The sequence below is a fragment of the Acinonyx jubatus genome, chromosome A1 (genome assembly GCF_027475565.1).
Source record: "Acinonyx jubatus isolate Ajub_Pintada_27869175 chromosome A1, VMU_Ajub_asm_v1.0, whole genome shotgun sequence".
Classification (NCBI taxonomy): Eukaryota; Metazoa; Chordata; class Mammalia; order Carnivora; family Felidae; genus Acinonyx; species Acinonyx jubatus.
Window position 1 is genome coordinate 104,726,324 of NC_069380.1, and position 21,576 is coordinate 104,747,899.

Sequence of the window (21,576 nt, forward strand, 5' to 3'; positions counted from 1 at the left end):
CTGTTCTCTGACATTATGATTTGTGATTTCCTTAATCTTAACATTTGTCACTAATTTTTTTCAGTTTTATGTGTGTGTGTGTGTGTATGTGTGTGTGTAGAAATATATATACACACATATACATATATGTATGCATTTCCTTCTGTTAGGTAAAGTTTCAAATCCCTCTTCCGCTTCTTTTTTGAGTACTATCAACCCACTTTTTATCTCTGGTTGTCTTTACTGAACTCTTATAACTCTACTTCAAGCAACTTTTAAAAGAAGCCCCATATTGTTTTCCATTTCTTTAGGCTAAGAAAGAAGGATATAAATCTTGTGTTTAATTTGGATAATTCTTCTTTGAAGCATGTTCACCTATGTCTCCTTATGTTTTTTCTTTTCTTTTCTTTTTTTTTCAGGTTTTACATGTAGGTAAATGGGGCCATTTCCTATTGAAACAATAATGGGGAGAGCCCAAAAAGAAATGAGTTGGTGTGAAAGACAGTTCTGTAGGAACTATTTCCTGATATCTGCTCACCAAACTCTCTCCCACTTTTTTCTTTGTCCTGGTATTAATTTTTCAACTTTTAGGTGGGGGTGTGCCCCCCCCGACCTGCTCTTTCACACATAGACTCTCTGAGATGCTCACTGGTGGTTCCCACTTCCTCTCTTTCCTTCCTTCTCATTCTCCTCCTCCGCAGGGACCACTCCTGTGCTGGAAGGCTGGGTAGAAGGTACTAGAGAAGGCTTGCCTTCAAAGACTCTGTTTCCGCTATCCCTTTCAATACTCTGAGGGTCCGCAGGAGCTCTCTCACTCACACAATGTCCACTTCTCCGACAGGACATCCCCAACCTCTGAAGAGCCTTTCAGAATGCTGATGCGGTAAATGCTCAGAAGACTCTCCCTGTCTCAATGACTTCCCGACAGCTACCTATGTGTTCATCGCTGCTTTCAACTGCGAGTAGCAGAATTTTATTTCAGAAGACCTTGTTTTCTATTATTGATTTTCTTGTTAGTTTTTGAGTTAGAAGGAGAATATTCTGTTATCTTTTTTAAGTAAGAGTTGCGATAAGCACCAGGTGTTATATAGAAGGGCTGAATCACACCTGAAACTACTATGATGCTGTATGTTAACTAACTGGAATTTAAATACCAGCTTAAAAAAAAAGTGTACGGCAATGGACTTGTTCTTAATGAAACTACATTGTGTGTAATTTGCCTTTCAAGTAACATCATCTGTCACTAAGATATGAGTGTTTGCAAACGTATGTGTAAAATCACATGGGAATAGCTGAATGCTTATCTCATTGAATCTATATTGTCTAGGAGTGCCTGGATGGCTCAGGTAGTTAAGTGTCTGACTTCAGCTCAGGTCATGATCTCACAGTTCATGAATTTGAGCCCTGTGTCAGGTTCCGTGCTGACGGCTAAGAGCCTGGAGCCTGCTTCGGATTCTGTGTCTCCCTCTCTCTCTCCCTCTCCCTCTCTCTCTCTCTCTCTCTCTCTCTCTCTCTCTCTGCCCCTCCACCACTTACACTGTCTCTTTCTCAAAAATAAACATTAAAAAAAAAAGAAATAAAGAAACTACACTGTCTGTAAACCGTCATTCAAGTAACATCTTCTTTCATTAAGATACATGTTTGTAAAAGTATGTTTAGAAGTATATGGGAATAGCCCTGTGCTTAACTCATTGAGGCTTCACTGTGTACAATGTATCTTTCAGGTAACGTTCTCTTTCATTAAGATATGATACACAACACACACAAATACCATCCATACATTATTTTAAAAAAAGTTTCTACAATTAATTAGGCTTAAGTAAATTTTCTGGATTGTATAAGAATGGCTTGTCTTCACAGTTTGAACAAAAGTTAAATTTTATAATGGTCTGGTTAAATAGTTCAATGTAGACAGCCCAGATAAATTTGTCTTTAACAGTTCATACTAATCAAATGAACCAAATCTCTCTCTAGGTTGTGCTATCTAGAAGGCCTAGAAATAACTTTTTACTGTGGGTACCTTCTTCTCAAACTATGACTGAAGGATTACCCAGGCCTGCTTGGGTTCAAGTGAAGTTCAATTTTTCTACATTTTTCACGTGCATCCTGAGTAAAGGTATGAGGTATTTCTGAACACTGACACCATTTGAAAATAACACACACCAGCATTTGTTTTGCATGGACTGATTTAGGGTCTGTACTGCTGTTTATTTATTCAAGTCCTTGTCCTGTGTGCTAGCTAGGTCCCGACTCCATCATGTATGTCTGACTTCGCACACCTCTCATGTTGCATGGAACAGAACAGAGGCTCAATGTCAGTCTGTTACTATTACCTGTTACCAGGACATAGCAAAAGACAGAATTTGAGGAGGAGATTTCTCCTGCTATATTTTCAGTTTGGGAAATGGATGGAATATGTAAAAGGCTAATTCCTAAAAATCAAATAACAAATTAGCAGCTATGCAAATTTTAATATAGTTTTTAAAATCATAAATGCACCCTGTTCATTTGAAAATCTAAAAGATTCAAAATCAAGTACTAATATTCAATAAAATATCCCTTTAATTCGAGTAGATTCAAAAAGACTCTAAAGATTCAAAGACAATAAGAAACCATAAGAAAATAATACAACAGATACATGTGGCAGTTTCTGGTATATTTAAAATTTGTATATATTCTTGGAAAAGGGATTAATGTCACTTTTTAAACTAATTCACTTGTTCTTATGATAGCTTAAACATTAAGGCCCATATTAACTTTGATTGGATATTAATAAAATGAAAAAAGTACAAGACTTGGGAGTAAAGGGAGAACACAACTGGCTCTTAACCTGCAAAGACACAGATCGTTATGACTGAACACCAAGCACCCTAGGAATGTGAACCTCTCTGACAGTGTTTACTTAAGTCCACAAAGACATCATGGCAACAGTTAAAGATGTGGGGGGAAAAAAAACGTACTGGTCTCTTCATACCTTAATTTTCTTTAAGTATCATCTTAATTTTGACTTAATTACCAACTTTATTTAAGTATCATCATAAAAACAGATTTATAACCTAACAGATCTTACACTCTATCTGGGGAACAGTAAAGGCAATAAAGACAATAAATAAGCAAGTATATGAGAAAGTGATACGTGCTACAGAATAAACAAAAAGTATTACCCTAGTAAATCTTGTCAGTATTAATCTAGTAGATCAGTAGAGTATTTTCTTTTAAAAGGAACCCATATACATTTTGTGGAAATCTACATGTAAACAGTTATTTTGTTTATTATAAGATCATATTTATTATCAGATCATATCTCATGTCTTCTGAAGCCAAAGATAAGGCAATTCACTAACTGCATCAACTACAGAATAATATTACGTTTAGAACTTTAGAAATGTCCTTTTCTGGTTAATATGATCCACATTTTAGAACCCATATTAACCTATTTGCAGTCAACATCTATGCATCTGAAATTTATTTTTAACTCTACAAAAATTTTCAATTATCCTATCAAAAAGAGAGCTATTATTTTAAAAAGTATGACACATACATATCATGTTTTATCACATTATTTTTTTCATGCCATGTATCTTCCAAATCAACCTGGCAATGTATCTGAGAAACAGTCTAGGAATTTAAAGGGAAAATGAAATCACAGTAAGATGCAGTCTTAAAATAGCCTGAACTGAGGATCAGTATTTAATTGAGAACCTTGTGACTATGCCATGAGTTTGAAATAAAGCAGAACTTTTTAAACTTGCTTTTCCAGATATTTTAACCATGTGGCAAGTTTCATTTTCCTCTGGTTGCTGTACTTACCCATTATATTTTTAGGCAAATGAAACTGAAAACTTTATCTTCACTGCATAAACAAAATCAAATAAATAAGCTTTCAGACATTACTAAATCCCAAAGGATATTTTGGAAATCTGAGATCAGATCACACATTTTAGTAATTGTGTTCAGAAAAACTAGGCCTCTCTGACAAAATACATAGTTAAAAAAAATAAAAGCCTAAGTACAGATATAGAAGATGAGGAGAGTGAGTGATTTGGGATGTTTTGGTTGAGGTTAAGAGCTTTTTCCCAACCTGGACTATTTTTATGAAATATGGTTTTTGCAAGTATGTTAATCTTAATCCCAGTTATTAATTCCAAAGATAGTCATTGAGTATCTACCACATGTTAGGTACTCTTCCAGATGCCTCAGAGACATTAATGAATAAAACAGATTTATGACCTAATAGATCTTACACTCTAGCTGGGGGAGAGTAAAAGCAATAAAGACAATAAACAAGCAAGTATATCAGAGAGTAAAATGTGCTATAGAAAAAGCAAAAGCTATTATCTTAGTAAATCTAGTCGGTATTAATCTAGTAGATCTACAGAGTATTTTCTCTTTAATATGAACCTATATAAATTTTATGCTAATTTATATCTAATCTAGGAAGGCTATATAGTATGATAAATACTATATAGTATATAGTATGTCTTCTATAGAAAATATTGTTGCTTTATCAGAAACTCCGTAAAATCAAACTGGTAGTCATATCAAAGATACAGAATTTTATTATCCATACAAAACAAGGGATTAAAAGTGACGTTTCCACAGTCTCCATATTAGAGCTGACCTGTGATAAGTATAAAGAGACAAAACACTAACAGCTGACATTGCTTTTATATGTAATTCAATGAAAAGTTGCTAATCTACTAAATTGCCGGTTCATTCCTTGGGAACCGCTAGAGCTGTGATTGGAAGAGTTTTGAAAGAGATCAGTTTTTAACATTTATAAACTAAAAAGTTTTTAACTTTTATAAAACTACAAAACTAACCAAAATCTTTAAAGCCACCGTCAGCAAATTATTTATAGCAAATTATGCAGAGCACCTAAATGGTGATTATTCAGTGAATTGAAGGTATATGCAAGCTTCCCAAACTACAAATCTCACTTGAGTTTGGAGATACTGGACTGGTTTTCCACAATATGTCATTTTACAGACATTGGGTACATGACATCTGGCCTGTGATGCTGGTTACTAACATCAGTTTGAAAGACTTCAGGAATCTAACTTTGTATATGATTTCATTATAACAAATAAACCCAGCTCCTCATGTCTCAAATATGAGTAATATTTCTCTGAATAAAAGTCATTTTCCATTTTCCTGTGATCCTTCTGCCACTTGAGAACTCATTACAGAGCTATTTCCAAACTCTAAAAATGGGTTTAATATACATATGATATCAGAGAAGTGGCAAAAAAAAAAAAGGGTAAGAATTGTGGCCGCTGAAAATTAATTAAAATAATTATCCAGTACAAACATAATGTTTGGCTACTTGGGTTGGAGTCTACTGTTGTAGCATGCTCGGGGCCCCAATCTAACCCTAACATATAAAATATTCACCAAGATGTGGTTGGGAAGATTGCCTGGAGACCAGATTGCAACCACTTGAATTACAAACTCTTAAAATTTTTTTTATGTTTATTTATTTTTGAAAGACAGAGAGATAGAGAGCACAAGCAGAAGAGGTGGTGGGGGAACACAGAATCCGGAGCAGGCTCCAGGCTCTGAGCTGTCAGCACAGAGCCCGATGCAGGGCTTGAACTCACAAACCACGAGATCATGACCTGAGCCGAAGTCAGATGCTCAACCTACTGAGCCACCCAGGCGCCCCTTGAATTATAAACTCTTAACTGCATTCACCTACAGAGTTCACACTTTGCCCCTAAAGATTCTATTAATAACAATGTCAGGGCATTCTCTTCTCCCTATTACCTAAAACCAGATTCCAATATCTTGAAGGAGAATACAAGAAAGAGAAAGACTGTTTGTCCAGGGTATTTACGCATGTATCTTTCAGGGGTTGTGGTAAGGAGCGTGTAGTGCTGCCTGGATGAACATATAGGAGTGGTTTCTCTGATTATAGGAGATATTTTAATCTATTTTTTTATTTTCCCCAATTTTTCCTACTATCTCTTCTCCATTTATGTCAAGAGCTGAAAAATAATTATCCATTAGGTGGCTAACAAAAAGTCATCTCTAGTCAGGCTTGCTGATGAGGCCCTTCTCGGGAATGGTGGGAGGTTGAACGGCATTAGGTATTGGTGGCAGATGGATAGTCGGAGTGCAGTGAAAGGAGACCCACACGTGGGAAGTCTGTGGAAACTCACCTTGGCAAGCTCCGGTCCGGATGTTAGGGATAAAGCCCCGTCGGCAGGGCTGAGGCTGGGCAGGACACATCTCACAGGGGTGGCCCCAGGCCCGTCCAATGGTGGCACAGCACAGAGTCTTAGTGCAGACAATGCCTGTCAGCTGCCCTTGGCACATCTGGTTGTTGACCTGAGTGAAACAAGGGCCTGTCCTGTAATCTGGAATGTGAAAGAAGATGGAAAGACAGGTTTTATGACCATACGCCAGTCTTACACCAGTAGCTCCAAATACATAAAACAGAGGCTATTACTTCTGACTCAAGTGTCTAAAGACAAAAGGCTGGAAAGTTTCATTTTGAAAAATTCCTAATTTTTCGCTCATGAGGAGTGCATTAGGAGACTTCAATGTATTTTACACTAGACACTGTAAATGGGTAACTCAATGGCTGTGTCTGGGCCACAGATGTGTTTTCTTGGCCTGCATAATGCTCTGAAAGAATTTAAATTACTAGCCAACATTTTTAAATTGGGAAATTCACATGAAATTTCTATTTCTGGCTTTTCTTGAAAAGTTGGAAGATCTGGCCACGCTAGGCCTGCCGTGCTACATGGCAGTGGGGGAGTGAAGTGTGTCCTTCTCTAGGACACCAAGATCCAGCCACCCCCATCCTGATACTCTCCACTCACTGACATTCCTCACCTCCACACTGATAGCACCTGCTTTAATGACTCCTCTTTACCTAGCAAAGATTTTCTTTCCTGACTGGGTGGACATGAGGTCAGAATATTAGAAGAGAACCAATAATGACATACCTTCCATATCGCAGATATATTTAAACAGTCTGGCATATCTATAAACATTAAGTTTTAACAATCTGATTTCTGTTTTCATGTCAGCCTGTTTACTTCTACAAGTTCAGCTAAGTTCACCTAAAAAGACTGTACTAACAAGGCCCATAGTCAGGATTCTTTCTAGATAAGTTAATATTATATACAACCTCTGTTCTCTACAAGATGGCTGCACCAATGTTGATCTGTTATGATAATGATAAAAACATTAGCAAATGCATGCCACAGATCATCTACAGCAGACCTCTACGCATAGTAAGGATGATCCATGGGGACTGTTGCATCTCAAGGTGTAGACCATGGATCAGAAACATATACGCTACCTGGGAGGTGACCAGACATGTGGACTCAGGCCTCAGCCTCCATTCACTGAACGAGAATCTACATTTCCACAAACACTCAGAAGATTCATACATAACTTCAAGTTTAAGAAAGACTGATCCAGATTACAGGCAACTTGAAAGCTAGGCATTCTAACTCTATCTTGCTTTCTCCTATAACTCACTTCAAGGAACCTTTTAGATGACCAGTATTTACTCTTTTAAGCAGAACTGAATCATTAACCAAACAGTTTTTCATTTGAGAGCTGCTGTTCCTCTTTCGAGAGACACAGGAAATCAGAGAAAAGTGAGTTTCCTGAAGACTGACTAATGAAACAATTCACATTTGTTATAAAACTACAACAGAAATATGTGAAAGAGGCTTCCCCAACCCCCCCTTTCACGGAGACTGTATGAATACAGTTGATTAACTCTTGGGAATGTAAGATGATAGTCAGGATTTCCTGATAAGCCCTCGTGCAAATGACATAATTCCATGTGAAGGGGAAAGCCAGAACAAGTTTACTTCAGATTTCCAAGAACAAAACAATCTCACATTCAAAGGAAGAAGAGTCAATAATATTGGTAAGATTTTTATGAAAAATGTACTGGAAAAAAGCAAACTTGGATATGACTTCACACTCAAAATGCTAAGCTAGAAAAACTGTGATATCATCTGAATGCTATCATATGACAAACACAACTTAAAACCACATAAACTTTCCATTTTTTTAACAAAGACTAAGGCTTTCTCCTAGAGTGGAAAAGCATATTTTTAAAGTTTAATATGAAGAAAAAATCTAAAATAGGTAACTTCTTTACCAAGCTGGATTAACACTCTGTTACTCTGCAGCTGAACTTTAACAAAAATAGCTCATTTTAATCCCTTACATAAGAACAACAGATGTGCTGGCTGCAAATGCAGTATACGTGTGGATATGTCAACCTTATAAACAAGCGTGCTTCCCACACCACAAATTGCCAGGTTGTAAATTTCTGAAACCTATCTACTGTCCTTCACATAACACATTATTTTGCCATTTTAAATTAAATACTAGACTCAGTAAATTAAATCAAGTTCTGAACCAGTGGGGAACTGTTTTTCACAAAAGATATAGAACCCTTATTTTTCTGTGGATTTTTGCTCACACACCTTACGTTCATATTCTGTATACTTTTAGGATTCCCAGAGAGAAGCCTGCATACCCTCTCTCATAATCCTATCCTTAAGTAAGCCGTGTTGTCTGGAAATTCATTCCTTCTTCTAACTTCTAACTTCAACACCTTCTTAAAATGATGTCCTCTCAGTCTGGTCTCTTTGGAGAAGAAGATTATCTGGACAAGGAGAGCTGTTTATTCTCTGAACTGACCTTTCCTGTTGAAGGGTCTAATGAAGCCAACCCCCTCCCCTCCTGGAAAAAGAGCCTACCATTACTTATTTCGTTTGTCTACCCTGTATTTGCCACCTTACAAACTGTGCAGAACTATTTTCTTACAGGACTACATTTTGCTTTCTGGTTGGCAACTGATTAGTTTAAACATTTAAATTACTGGGACACCTGGGTGGCTCAGTCAGTTGAGGGTCCGACTCTTGATATAGGCTCAGGTCATGATCTCACAGTTTGTGAGATCTAGCCCCATATTGGGCTCTGCGCTAAAAATGCAGAGGCTGCTTGGGATTCTCTCTGTCTCTGCCTCTCCCCTCTTTCTCTCTCTCAAAATAAAAAATGAACATTAAAAAAGTAAAATTTAAAATTACCATGTCATTCAAGAATATACTAGTATTACAAGTTAGTATGCAAGAATTACTAACTTGTAAAATATGAACAAGTATCAGCTCTTGAAAGTGGATTTAGATTTCTTGCTCAGATTAAGTAAAACACTCTGTCCCAAACTTGGCTACCATTTTAATTACAGTCAAAGAGCCCTAAAACAATTTGGTACTGTAGAAAAGGATCGTGCATTTTTGTCAAGTTTTCAGCAGGGGCTAACTATTATTGTATACCACACCACCCATTCATAGTCAAGGACATCCTCACAGTGCATTAGCAAAGATTAAAAGGAAAGAACTGCTTAGCACTTTAGGTGTGCTGGGACCAGTGGTTTAGAAGCAGGTATTTTCCTTATTACCATATGACCCTGAATATGTTTTTAAAAAGTAGCCTGTGAAACACAAATACTGTTATTTTGATTTGTTGATATCTAAGTGCAATGTAGCATCTTAACTTGTTTTCTTACAGTTTCATTTTTATTCCCATTAAGCAACTGGTGCAAAGAGAAACCTCATCAAAAATTGGTTGCTCCCTGCCTTTTTTTTTTTTTTCCAAACAACATCATTAAGGTTTCATGCATGGGACATAAATTCATCTATCTTAAATGTACAATTCAATAACTATTAGTGAATTAATTGAATTGTGCAGCCATCAGTACAATCTAATTTTGGAACACTTGCATTGCCCCAAAAGGTTTCTTATGCCCATTTCCAGCTTCAGTCGACCACTAACCTTTCTGTCACTATAAATTTGGCTTTTCTGTACAATTCATGTAAGTAGAATCATAGAATATGTGGTCTTTTCTGCCTGGCTTCTTTCACTTAGCATAATGTTCTAGAGGGACATCTGTGAGATAGTAGGGTCCTAGTGTTTCGATCCTTTTTTACTACTGAATAGCTTTCCACACCGCATCTGCTAACCAATCAGTTGTCTGCTGGGTTGTATGGTGAATTTATATTTAACTTCTTAAGAAACTGCCAAACTGTTTTTCCAAAATAGATCCACCATTTTATATTTCTATTAGCAATGAATGAGGGTTCCAATTCCTCCACATCCTTGCTAATATTTTCTATCTTCTATCTTTTTTATTATAGCCTATGTTACCATTCTACTTGAAATAAATACAACTGAATATATTTGGGAATTGTAATATAATTTCACAAGTTTTTTTAAGATGCTAACCAGTGTTAGATAACCAAACTGAGCATTATTGCTGTACAAATAGACAACCTTTGAAGAGGTCTCCAGAAGGAAAAGACAGAAAGAAACAGGTATGGGGAAGGATCTGGGATTGAGGGGATAATATTTTTTGTTGTTGTCATTTAGTTTTTTTGCTTATTTTTTATTTTACATTTTTGTTTTGTTTTATGGAAGAGACAAACATTTCTGAAAGCCGTTGTGAATGACCAAGCTGAAAGAGAAGGCTCATGATTAGCGAAGAGAATAATAATTTCTAGTATAAGATCCCTGAGGAGTCAGCCTGGTGGTGAAACTAGAATGTGCGAAGGGGTTATCCTTAGGAGAAGGAAAGCACTTTTTCTTGCAGTCTGAGAAAGAAGGGCAGAATGCACAGAGATGTAGGTGTATTTAGAGTCAAGGAAAGTGAAACAATGTCCTTTCCCACACCTTCTATTTTCATTTTGAAACAGGTGGTGGGGTCAGCTGGGACTCAGTTATTTGGGGCTGAGATGGCAGTGCACCCACCAGGACAGGGAGCTGATGTGAGAACCCGGCAGGCTCCCAGGTGACAGCCAAGGTACCAGGGTTTCCCTAGGGCAGATGAACAGGATGTCCTGATATAAGGATAAATCTACCTCTCTGGGGACTTTCCCCAGCATCCTCAGGCAGCTGAGGGGCTCACTCAGGAGCGGGGTTTATAAGGGGTAGGGTTTTGTCTGTCAGATGAAAAAAAAATTGGAACGGCCAAGGAGTTGAAGGTATCGTTACACGTATTTTACAATAATAAACCATGAGATCTGTGCTGGATGAAACAGGAAATGGGGAAAAGGAGGACTCATAAAATAAGACGTGGGAGAAAGCAGGAAGATCAATGGACTAGGTATCTCCATGAGGCTTCACATGAAGGGAAAACAGTCACAGTGACAGCAAGACATCAGCTGCCTGTGTGACTATAGTATCATTCACTTAACTGCCAGGAGGATGCAGTAAACTACACACTGTATAATTTAGGGAAGATACCACACATACTGTAATGCAAATGTCATCCCCTGGAGTTGTGTAATCGATGGCCCCTTTAGAGGCCATCCACTGTAACCACTAGACCAACAATGCCATAAGATGTCCAGAATTCCATCCATTCCCACTTTAGTACACAAAGAACTGCCTGATCCTAGAAAGCACATGAAAATATGTGGGAGTTTCCATCAAGGTGCACATTATTTCGAGTTAGGAAAGAAGGCATTTCCATTCTCAGGAACCAAAGAAATGCAATGTGTAGTCAAGTGATCACACTGTGCGGAAGCTACAGACACGAAGGAATATAACTAAGAAGCGTGAACTGTGCGTAATTAGTTTAACGATCCTAGCTTTGGGATGGTCTCCTTTCAGTAATGGAGTTTCTGACAAATAACATTTTTTAGGGCATTCTATCATGGTTTTAATTGAGAACCTGTTCACTGCACCAGCTAAAACCTTTGATCATAGACATCACTGGAGCAGGGAAGGGAACCCCGAAATTTATAAGGGATTGATACAACAGTTTCCTTAGTTTCAACAAAGTCTGCCCTGAATGTTTACAGATCCGGATTTCATGCTCATCAAATATTCAGAGTTAAATACACTCAAGCAACTGAAATAATAGTCTTCCTGGATAGAAAAGCATCCATCTGCCTCAGAAAATTTTAGAATTCAGTACAGAAATGTTTAAGAAAATAAAAGCCACTAAATTAATATTTTTGCTTTATGGAATCCGTGCAAAAATTATGTGCCTTAACGTTTAACAGCTTTTGTCCCTGTCCATCAGACTGCCTTGTAACCACAAAGTAATGAAGTGACTTATTCAGAATGATAGGTTTTTAAAATTTTTAAATGTTTATTTATGAGACAGAGAGACACAGAGCGTGGGTTGGGGAGGGACAGAGAGAGAGGGAGACACAAAATCCAAAGCAGGTTCCAGGCTCTGACCTGTGAGCACAGAGCCTGATGTGGGGCTCAAACTCACAAACTGTGAGATCATGACCTGGGCCGAAGTTGGACGCTTAACCGAATGAGCCATCCAAAGGCCCCTAAAACGATAGTTTTTTAAACTTAAAATGTGCCTACACTTATACACAGGATTGGACCATTTAAGTGAACTTAAGTGAACTTATAAATTTATATTTATATAATATATATTTATATATTAACATATTCATATTACAAATTTATGTCATATATTATAAATTTCTATTTATAAGTTTATTTACATTTACTTTTTAATTAGCTTTATAAGAGTTACTTGAGTGTTTACAAGGGTTTTTAAGTTGCACAATTGAAGTGCTTAAAAATTATATGCATTTAATATAAAAAAAGCAATTTAACAGATATGGAGGTGTTTCATTAACTACGTATTAAATTGGAACCAAATATTGTTTAAAGGCCTTTTAAAGTGACTACTAAAACCCGCTTGATTTATTAATAGATTATAGATACTTATAAGTTGGATTTAGAAGTTCAAGGGATATACCCTAAGGAGCTAAAAGCGGGGACGTGAAGAAGTATCTATGCATGCAGGTTCACAGCAGCATCATTCACAAAAGCCAAGAGGTGGATGCAACCCAAGTGTACATTGACAGATGACTGAACAAACAAAATACATCCAATAGAATACTCTTCAGACCTAAAAAGGTAGGAAATTCTGACACATTCTATAGGACACATGAACCCTGAGGGCATTATTCTGAGTGAAATAAGCCAGTGACAAAAGGAAAACTATTTTGTGATTTCACTTACATGAGGTACCTATAATGATCACATTTATAGGGGCAGAAAATAGAATAGTGGTTGTCAAGGGCTAGGGGGAGAAGGGAGTACGGAGTTGAATAGGAATGGAGTTTCAGGTTTGCAAGATGTAAAGAATTCAATGGATGGACAATGATCACCACTGTTGTATAACAATGTGAAGATACTAAGAACACTGAACTACAGTCTTAAAAATGCTTATGATGGTAAATTTCATGTCACCTGTATTTCACCACAATTAAAAAATATATTTTTTGAGCTCAAGGAATAATCAGGCTTTTAAAAGTATATTTATGTAAAGCAAACCTGAGGTTTTAAGACCAAAATACACTGAGTCCTTTTCATATACTGAGTCACCAGTGAGGGCACTGAAACATCCCTCCCTGGCAGCCCTGACCACCTGCCTTGTGATGGAAATGTATGTTGCCACAATTGATCAGAATGCACACAATACTGCATGGGTAATCTTCCACATGTTTACGGACTACATGGTTGGGTCTCTGTAAGGTAAAGTCCTAGCACTTAGAAATGCTGGGACAAGGGTCCAGTTTGAAAAACACCAAACATACTCAGAACTGCTCTCTGAAGACAGACTCATTCTCACACCCTCTCCAACACAGAGTAGAGGTGACTGGTGTGATTTTTACTTATTTAAAGGGAGAAATATGGTATCTTGTTGTTCTTGAATTATGAACCGATTGTTCCAACTTTTTGGCAACAAATGGAAGGAAGTTAACTCTGTAGCAGGCACTTCCTATTATAAATCCCATTCTATAAGTTACCTCTTTCAATTCTGAACTGCTAAGAAAGTATTTTTGCCATTATGGCAGAGGAAAAATTCAAAGTCAGAGATTAAGATCCACATGGAGAATGAAAAATTAGAAAAGTGAAACCGAGATTGAACTTAAAGGCTCACCTCCCTCCAAAGCCCTGTGCCATCCACATCGTGTTCATCAAACCCAAGACAGAGGTCATCGCACCCACAGCTTATGGTAGCTTTGCCCTCTCTTAGCAGACCAAAGCCCTTCACCATATTGATGACTACTGTCGCAATCCCCCAAATGCCTCCTGCCTCCCCCAGGTATGATCTCCCAACTCCCAAATATTCCACAAGCCTAATCTTGCTTTGCTTCCGGTTTCTCCCAAAGATGAATCTCCCAGCCATGTTCACTTAGGGAGAAATTCTTTCTCTGCACATTGAGAGAAACATTAAAGGCTTTTGCTTCTGCAAATAAATGAGTAATTACTTTACCACAGCTGTACTGCATTTTGTTTCTAACGTAATACCATTATTGAAAATCTCAGTGGAACATAGACTCAGTAAAGAAGGGCCCCTTTCACCATTCTCCACAGTCTTTCAAAACACAGGACTACCACCAACATCAAAGAGCTCTGCAAGAATGAAGAGGCAGGAAAGATAATTAGGTGCTGGCCAATGGTGCAAACAAAATTGCTATCTTTGATGTCACATTTCATAAGGTTGAAGGCCATCAATGATGTGGTCCTAAAATTCATGGCCTATGAACTGAAAGGGCACTGTCCCGAGAGCAAAACCAATTAATTTACTTCATGCATAACAAAAAAAAATGCTGAAGACTAAAACCTAAAAAGATCATTTAAGCAGAAGGATATTGTCACTTTTGAAAAAGAAACTTAAAGAAACAGAAAAAATTTGTCATAAGTAATGAAGAGGCCAGAGACATAAATGATTAACACAAAAGATGGATCACAGGCCAGACAGATCAACAAAGTACCAAATTTTATGATGTCTAAGAAAAACACCTAGTACAGTTCATTAGGCAGCAATGATTCCAGGGAAAAATGGTACACGCTCCCAAAACATTTATCCATTATCATTAAAGTCAGATACAAAATCAGTGGGAACCAATGCTGATATATCGCCTAATCCAAACACAATCATGTCACCAAGTTCAATCACAGTGGCAGTGAATAAAATGTTAAGCACAATTTGATGATAGCCTTTATACACTAATGTGGAGTCAAGCTACTATTTTCTTACTGAAATTTCTGCTTACATCATTTCTTCCTGAGATATTTGTAAGGAACCATACATACAGTCACACCTGATAAATCACACTCATCCCAGGAAAAAGGATGCACAACCTGCTCTGTGATTCTGTCCTGACCAACAACTTCTAGTGTCACAACGTTAGGTGTTAGAGAGGTGAGGAAACCTCCTGAGGAGAAAGTGAATGTCATGTGATTCACTACTGGGGTTTTAATTACTTGGGAGTTTGAGGGAAATGTTGAAGAGCATAGAAGACCACTGATCATAAGGGCTTCTAAGAGGACATAGGTAACATCTGTCGACACATCCATTAGACTTGCAAAGGGGGAGGCCCCGCCTCTGTGACTTGCTTCCTAAACAACAGCAGGTAGTCAACAGATCTCTGCAGGTAGTGGTGGTCCATCATGGCTGGTGGTCTGCACTGGAGAAACCGGTCATTCTTGGTTCTCTGCTTGGAGCTTTATACCTGTTCCTCGTACATAAGCACCAGGAAAGGCTCAGGAACAAAAGGATACCCCAGGGACACTCGGCAGGAAGGTTACAGGAGTCTCATACCAGCTCAGTAAAATAAAAATGAACATACCTTACACAGCTGCCAAGTCTGTAATTGCCAATAAGCCCATGAAGCCTGACCAGAATGGGTAGTGTGGGAACTTACCTTGCAGATATACAAATACAAATGGAAAGACTGAAGTGTTTCTTTGGCTCATGAAGGTAAAACCCTTTCAACATCCAGACTCAACAGAAGGAACAGAAAACTCAGCAGTCGCTGCTTCCAGCTAAATTAGTTGTCTAGAAGATCAGATGGAAGAAATAGCTTACAACACCACAAAATCTCTAAAAAATTAATATCCTAAGTAAAAGATTAGACTTCACAGAGACTAGAAATGAGAATATGAATAATATGAATTCAAAATAAAATTAAAAAAATAAAGAGACTAAAGAAATAGTAGGAAAAACTTTCCTAAGCTTAAATAAACAGTAGTTTTTACCTTCTGGGTAAAAGGGCTCATGGTATCCTAGACAAGAATAATGAAAAGCAAGAGACATACTCCAAAGAAGAGCTTCCTGCAATCTCTGTATATCTCTGAACCTCAGATTAAAAGGAAAAACTATTTTTCTGTTTCTAGAGAGGAAAAAAAACCCAAAAAATAAAAAAACACAGATTGCCTACAAAGAAGATGAATTAGTGTGACATTATTTTTATCCTATGTGATATAGGTAATTAAAAATACAGCAAAACAACATTTACAGGTTATGAATTTATAATTTTTGAGAAAGGATTCTTCAAATAAGAGTCATAAGATATAACTTAATAACAGCCTGAAATAATGTCAAGAATTGGGGGAATGGGGGGGTGGTATTTGCCATAATGAAGCCTTGGAAATGAATTATTCCTAAGATCTTCACTCAGGACTTGGAGATGTAAACATGAAAAATGTCTCAGGGTAACAGGAATAGGTATTAGTTAATTTCAATACTGTACAAAAGTTATGAGAGGAATAAAAGTTTCAATACAATGGTGAAAGGACGGTGAGCACTAGTTTGATGAAGAACACAGAATTTTTTAATCAAGAAAGAAGGGCAACAGAGACAGAAAAGTAAAATATAATTGACTACAACTAAAAATTACAACAAAGATGAAAAGAGAAAAGACACAAAATATAATGACATATACATTAAATAAAATGGTATTAATAAACCATATATATTGAAATCATAATATGAATATGCTTAGTTTCTGATCAAATAATTGGTAATCTGATTAAAATAACAAAATTCAGTTCTACTCTGTCTATAAGAAAAGCATCAAAATGAAATGACAAAAAAAAGAGGGTGGGTGATGGGTATTGAGGGGGCACCTGTTGGAATGAGCACTGGGTGTTGCATGGAAACCAATTTGACAATAAATTTCATATTAAAAAAAAAAGAAATGAAAAAAAGTAGAAGACAGACAAAAATCATAAAAATCATAAATTAAATAAAGTGGTAGAAGCAATAATATCAGACAGAGTGGAATTCAAGAATAAAAGGCATTAACCCAGGCAAAAAAGAATAATATAAGGTTAAAAATTACAATGAAGAGGAAAGATTTGTATACTTAAAAACTGCAGTGAAACACCAAGAGTTACAAGTTCTAGAAACACAAAGAGAGCTCAAAGGCATAAAGGAAATCTTTTCAGATTTGACAGGGCAGGTAGACATAAAATAAATTAGAGGAACACAATCAAAAAGCTAGCCTTAACAGGAGGATTTGCAACTTTGCAGCACGTAAACAGAAAAGGTAATATTCTTTTGTTTTCAAGGAACAGCCATCAAAGTGATCAGATATTTAACTCACATTATTTCAGTAAGATTCAACAGATTCCTGATTTCTCTCTAGTATCTTCTCTCACAGTGTGAAACTGAAACTTGGTACAGCTCCTTGTGTAGATGGATTTTAGGTAATGTGGTTGGGAACCTCACCAAAAAGGAACAGTGTGTGTTCTTTTATTAAAGGATCATGACCAACTTTTTAAACTGTAGAAGCTGTCTGTGACATCAAATTCAGTATTTTGGAGAAAGAAATTTTAGCAGTTATAAAATTTCACACCAATGTGGTTTGTTGTAATCTATAGCTGTGCTGTCCAAAACAGTAGCCACTTAGCCACATGTGGCTTTCTAAATTTAAACTTTAAATTTAAATTAAATTAAATAAACATTCAGTTCCTAATCATACTAGCCACATGGCAAGTGCTTGAGAGCCACATGTGGTTAGTGGCTACTGTACTGGCAGCACAAAGAGCATTTCCACCATCCCAGAAAGTTCTATCGATGCACGTTGGAGTGGCGGTCTCCCAACACCGCAGGGAAACGGGGAATGAGAAAGCGTCTGGTAGTGAGGCAAGAGTTCTTTACAGGAGGTCTGTGCAGTGCACGATACCCATCATTTCAGGTTATCTGTACAAGAATTGCTCAAAGTCACATAGATGGTGTCTAACAGAGCCAGCATGTGAATGACAAACATATCTGACACCAAACCCCACGATCTTAACCCCCACACTCTGCTACTTCCCAGTAGTGCTGATAGTCGTGTGTATACGGAAGGCGGTTTCTGTGCTCGATCATTGGTTCCTGCTCTGCATTAAATGCCCCTTCTGCAGGCATTTATTTTTTTGTTTTAGGATCATAAACCTTTCATTCAGCTAATAAATGAAGCTCAACTTATTAAACGCTTCGCTGACCACTGTGATATGCCTCCAAAGCAAGGCACCATGGTTCCCCACAGCTGCGTGTCTGCCCAGATCTACACTTTCTACTACTTTAGTGTGCAAATACTTCGCACGTATGGACATTCTGTCTCAGCAGATGCTCTGTGGCATCACAGCGCAATCTACTTCAAAACATATCAGCAGCTTCACTTCTGTTCTCTAAATAGGTGGACTCCAAATAAGTATCACTTAACACTGGAGAGGCTTCAGTGGTGCGATTGGACTAGAGACAATGCTCAGTGTCCACGAAGCCTGACACGGTATCTACAGAATGCAAAACCTTTCAAATTCAGTAAACTTCCAAATAATCTGTAGTGTTAGGTAGGTGCTAGGCTTTACTGTCCGCTTCCCAAAGGTATCCAGGTCATTCTAGATGACACATATAAATGCATTCTGAGAAGTGTCAAGAGTTATTTAAATTTATTTGTTTCTAGGAATGACTTTTAGAGATGATGTGATCTGATCGTGTGATTAAACAGAAAAGGAAATAAAGTCCAAAATGTTTCTGCAACTGGCCCCAAGTCAAAATGATCTGATGTAACAGCTTAGGCCTCCTGACTCATTCTCTTGCAATATTCAACATAAAATGGTAATTAGAAGCTTACAATTGATGGTATCTGGGGTGTCAAGGGCTTTTTATGACAAAATTGCTGAGCTGAGAACCAGAGGGATGGTCTAACTCAGTATTTCCCACAATGAGGTCAATGAAATAGCAGTTCCAGGGAATAGTAAAAGTATTACGTCAAAGAGAGATTCTGTGGTCAAATACATTATAGAGTTGAACAAAGACAGAATGTGTGTCTGAGTGTGAGCGTATGTGTGTGTGTGTGTTGGGCGGGGGGAAACCATAGGACTTTCAGGAGCCCTTACTATACTTATGTGCATTATAAACTGCCAAGAGGAGGCTACAGCAGGCAGTGTTCAAAATTTATTTGCTCGTAAAATATTTTTATTCAATAGCATTCCTCAAAACTAGTGTGGGATGAACACACTTTGGCAAACACTTATCAGCAGATGAGTCCCCTGTCGTATCTTCAAACATGGCTCCCTCAAACAGATTTAATAAAATGATATCTTTTGTGTAATTGGCTTTCCTCCAGGTGACATCACTGCCGCCATAAATATCACAGAGAACTTTAGAAATTTGTGGCATGACTGTAACACTCCAAGTTTCTTAGCTGTTGCCAAACTATTGCCTGGATGGCTAACAGTATTCAAAATATTTAAATGATCAGAGATCAGACATTTTTCTGTGTTTCCTGCTTTATTCTTCTATACATCAAAGATCACATCTATTTTTCCAGGACCTAAAATCTGAGGACCCATAACTGGTGATGTAAAGAAAAGCACATGGTCCCACAGTCCTGGGTAGGATTCTGCCTGCAATGCAATGCAGAGGAAATTTCTTGTTAAAGCTACTGACAATAATGAGGTAAGGTATCTATGTTCGCTCCATAGAGCATGGAGATTTTTAAGTAGTTTATCTTCTAGCTGAAAACCTCCACAGGTAAACTGCGTTATTTTGTGGCTCTAGCATTCTATACATAGGAAAGCACTTAGTATTGTGACTAGAGCACAAGATTGCAGGGAGACGGTTCTGGATTTACAACCAGAACCCAGCTTCACAAACTACCTGCCTATAGCCTTGAATACATTCCAGTAACTCCAGCTTCCTTAATTGTGAAACGGATATAAGAGAACTTTACTTACAGTTTCTGATACGGACCTGTGCATGTCGTGAGATAAAAACTTCAAGGGTTTAGCACAGTGCCTGGCTTTTACTAAATGCCCAACACCTGGTAGTTGTTCTTATTGTGGCTGTTGTTGATGTTAATAAACGTTACAGAGCCTTTCCTAGTTTCCAACGTGCTTTCTTTCATCGTGGCCACTACAGTGCCATTGCAAGGTGAAGGAAGAGGAAAGCAGAAAAAAAAAACATCACTGTGGCTTTGTTCCTCATAATTATATATGGATACAATTTTCTTGGATGTGAAAGCTGGAAGAAACCACTTAAATGGATACCAGGATCCTTCCAAGAAATAATATACTTCCTTACGGAGTTATTTTCTCTATTATTCAAGCTCCCTTTTTCCCAAAGATCTGTTTGGAATCAAAGCCAGGTTTCACAGCCTGAAAATTAATACTGTGCAGCCAGAAATAAATTATTTTGCAAAGAGAAATACCAGACCCACATCATTTTTACTCAGCGAAAAAAAAAAAAAATCTCCCTTTCTACCTCGCCAGAAAGCACAATGGACAAATATAAAAGCTCAACGTTTATCCATTTATGTGGTCTGGGAAAGAGAGCACCCCTTTTGATTCATGGCTCAGCCTCGATTCCAGCACCGCTACTCTGGCAACAAAAGCACCATCATCAATTTGTGATTAGCCATGACATTATCTGGTTTTCAGATTATCTGTTTGTACCCTCAGCCTCTATCCCCTCGCCAGGAGACTGTGGCTCATGCCACTGAGAGCAGGCCCTTGGTGGGAAAGGATGATGGCACAAAAAACGAGACTGTCAGTGTCTGAGCTTATGGGAGAGGCTCTGACTGCCTGATGATGAACATCAAAAGAAACCCCAGTTAAACGTCCACATGTTTCCAAACTTCACAAACATTCCAGATATAGAAAAACATCCTGATGCTTAAGTAAATTTAAAAATTTCCAGCCAGATGGTTATAAGATTGAGTATGTGTCTCCGATTGCCTTAAAAAATTAGAATATTATGATTCTTATTTTATATTATCTATTTATATCTTCTGTACCTTATTAGCAAAGGAAATCAAACTTGAAATTTTTCCTAAGGGGGAAAAAACCCTCTTCCTTGAGTTTCTATAGAAATCTACTCAGACATTTCACATTGTCTTTTTTGGTGTATAAGGCCTGAGCCTATCCTGTTTCTACTCAATAAACATGATTGATCCAGTTCCTGGGTAACTACAGAATGCTTATCTTAACTGATAGATAGGAAATTAGAAATCCCACAGAGTTTCCATAATTACTCTACATTTTGAGGGTCAACTAAACTGTCTACCAAAAGGTTCTGTTTTAATTATGCACAAGTTTGAACAGTTGAGATCCACAGGACTGGTGTCATTGTGTTCAGTATTGTTTCTTTTTATTCTTTTTTTAAATTTTTTTATGTTTATTTTTTGTTTTACATAGTTTTAACTTTATTTTTTTTAATTTTATGTATTTTTATATATAATTTATTGTCAAACTGGTTTCCTTACAACACCCAGTGCTCATCCCAACAGGTGCCCTCCTCAATAC

General features: G+C 37.4%; 1 protein-coding gene across 1 annotated transcript in view; it reads right to left on the bottom strand.

Moving 5' to 3' along the window:
* FBN2 (fibrillin 2) overlaps positions 1-21,576 on the bottom strand; it is a 254,200-nt gene that overhangs the window by 177,548 nt on the left and 55,076 nt on the right. Inside the window, exon 6 of the mRNA XM_027076778.2 lies at positions 6,141-6,338. Within this exon, the coding sequence (XP_026932579.1) occupies positions 6,141-6,338 (198 nt within the window). The remainder of the gene's footprint in view (positions 1-6,140; positions 6,339-21,576) is intronic.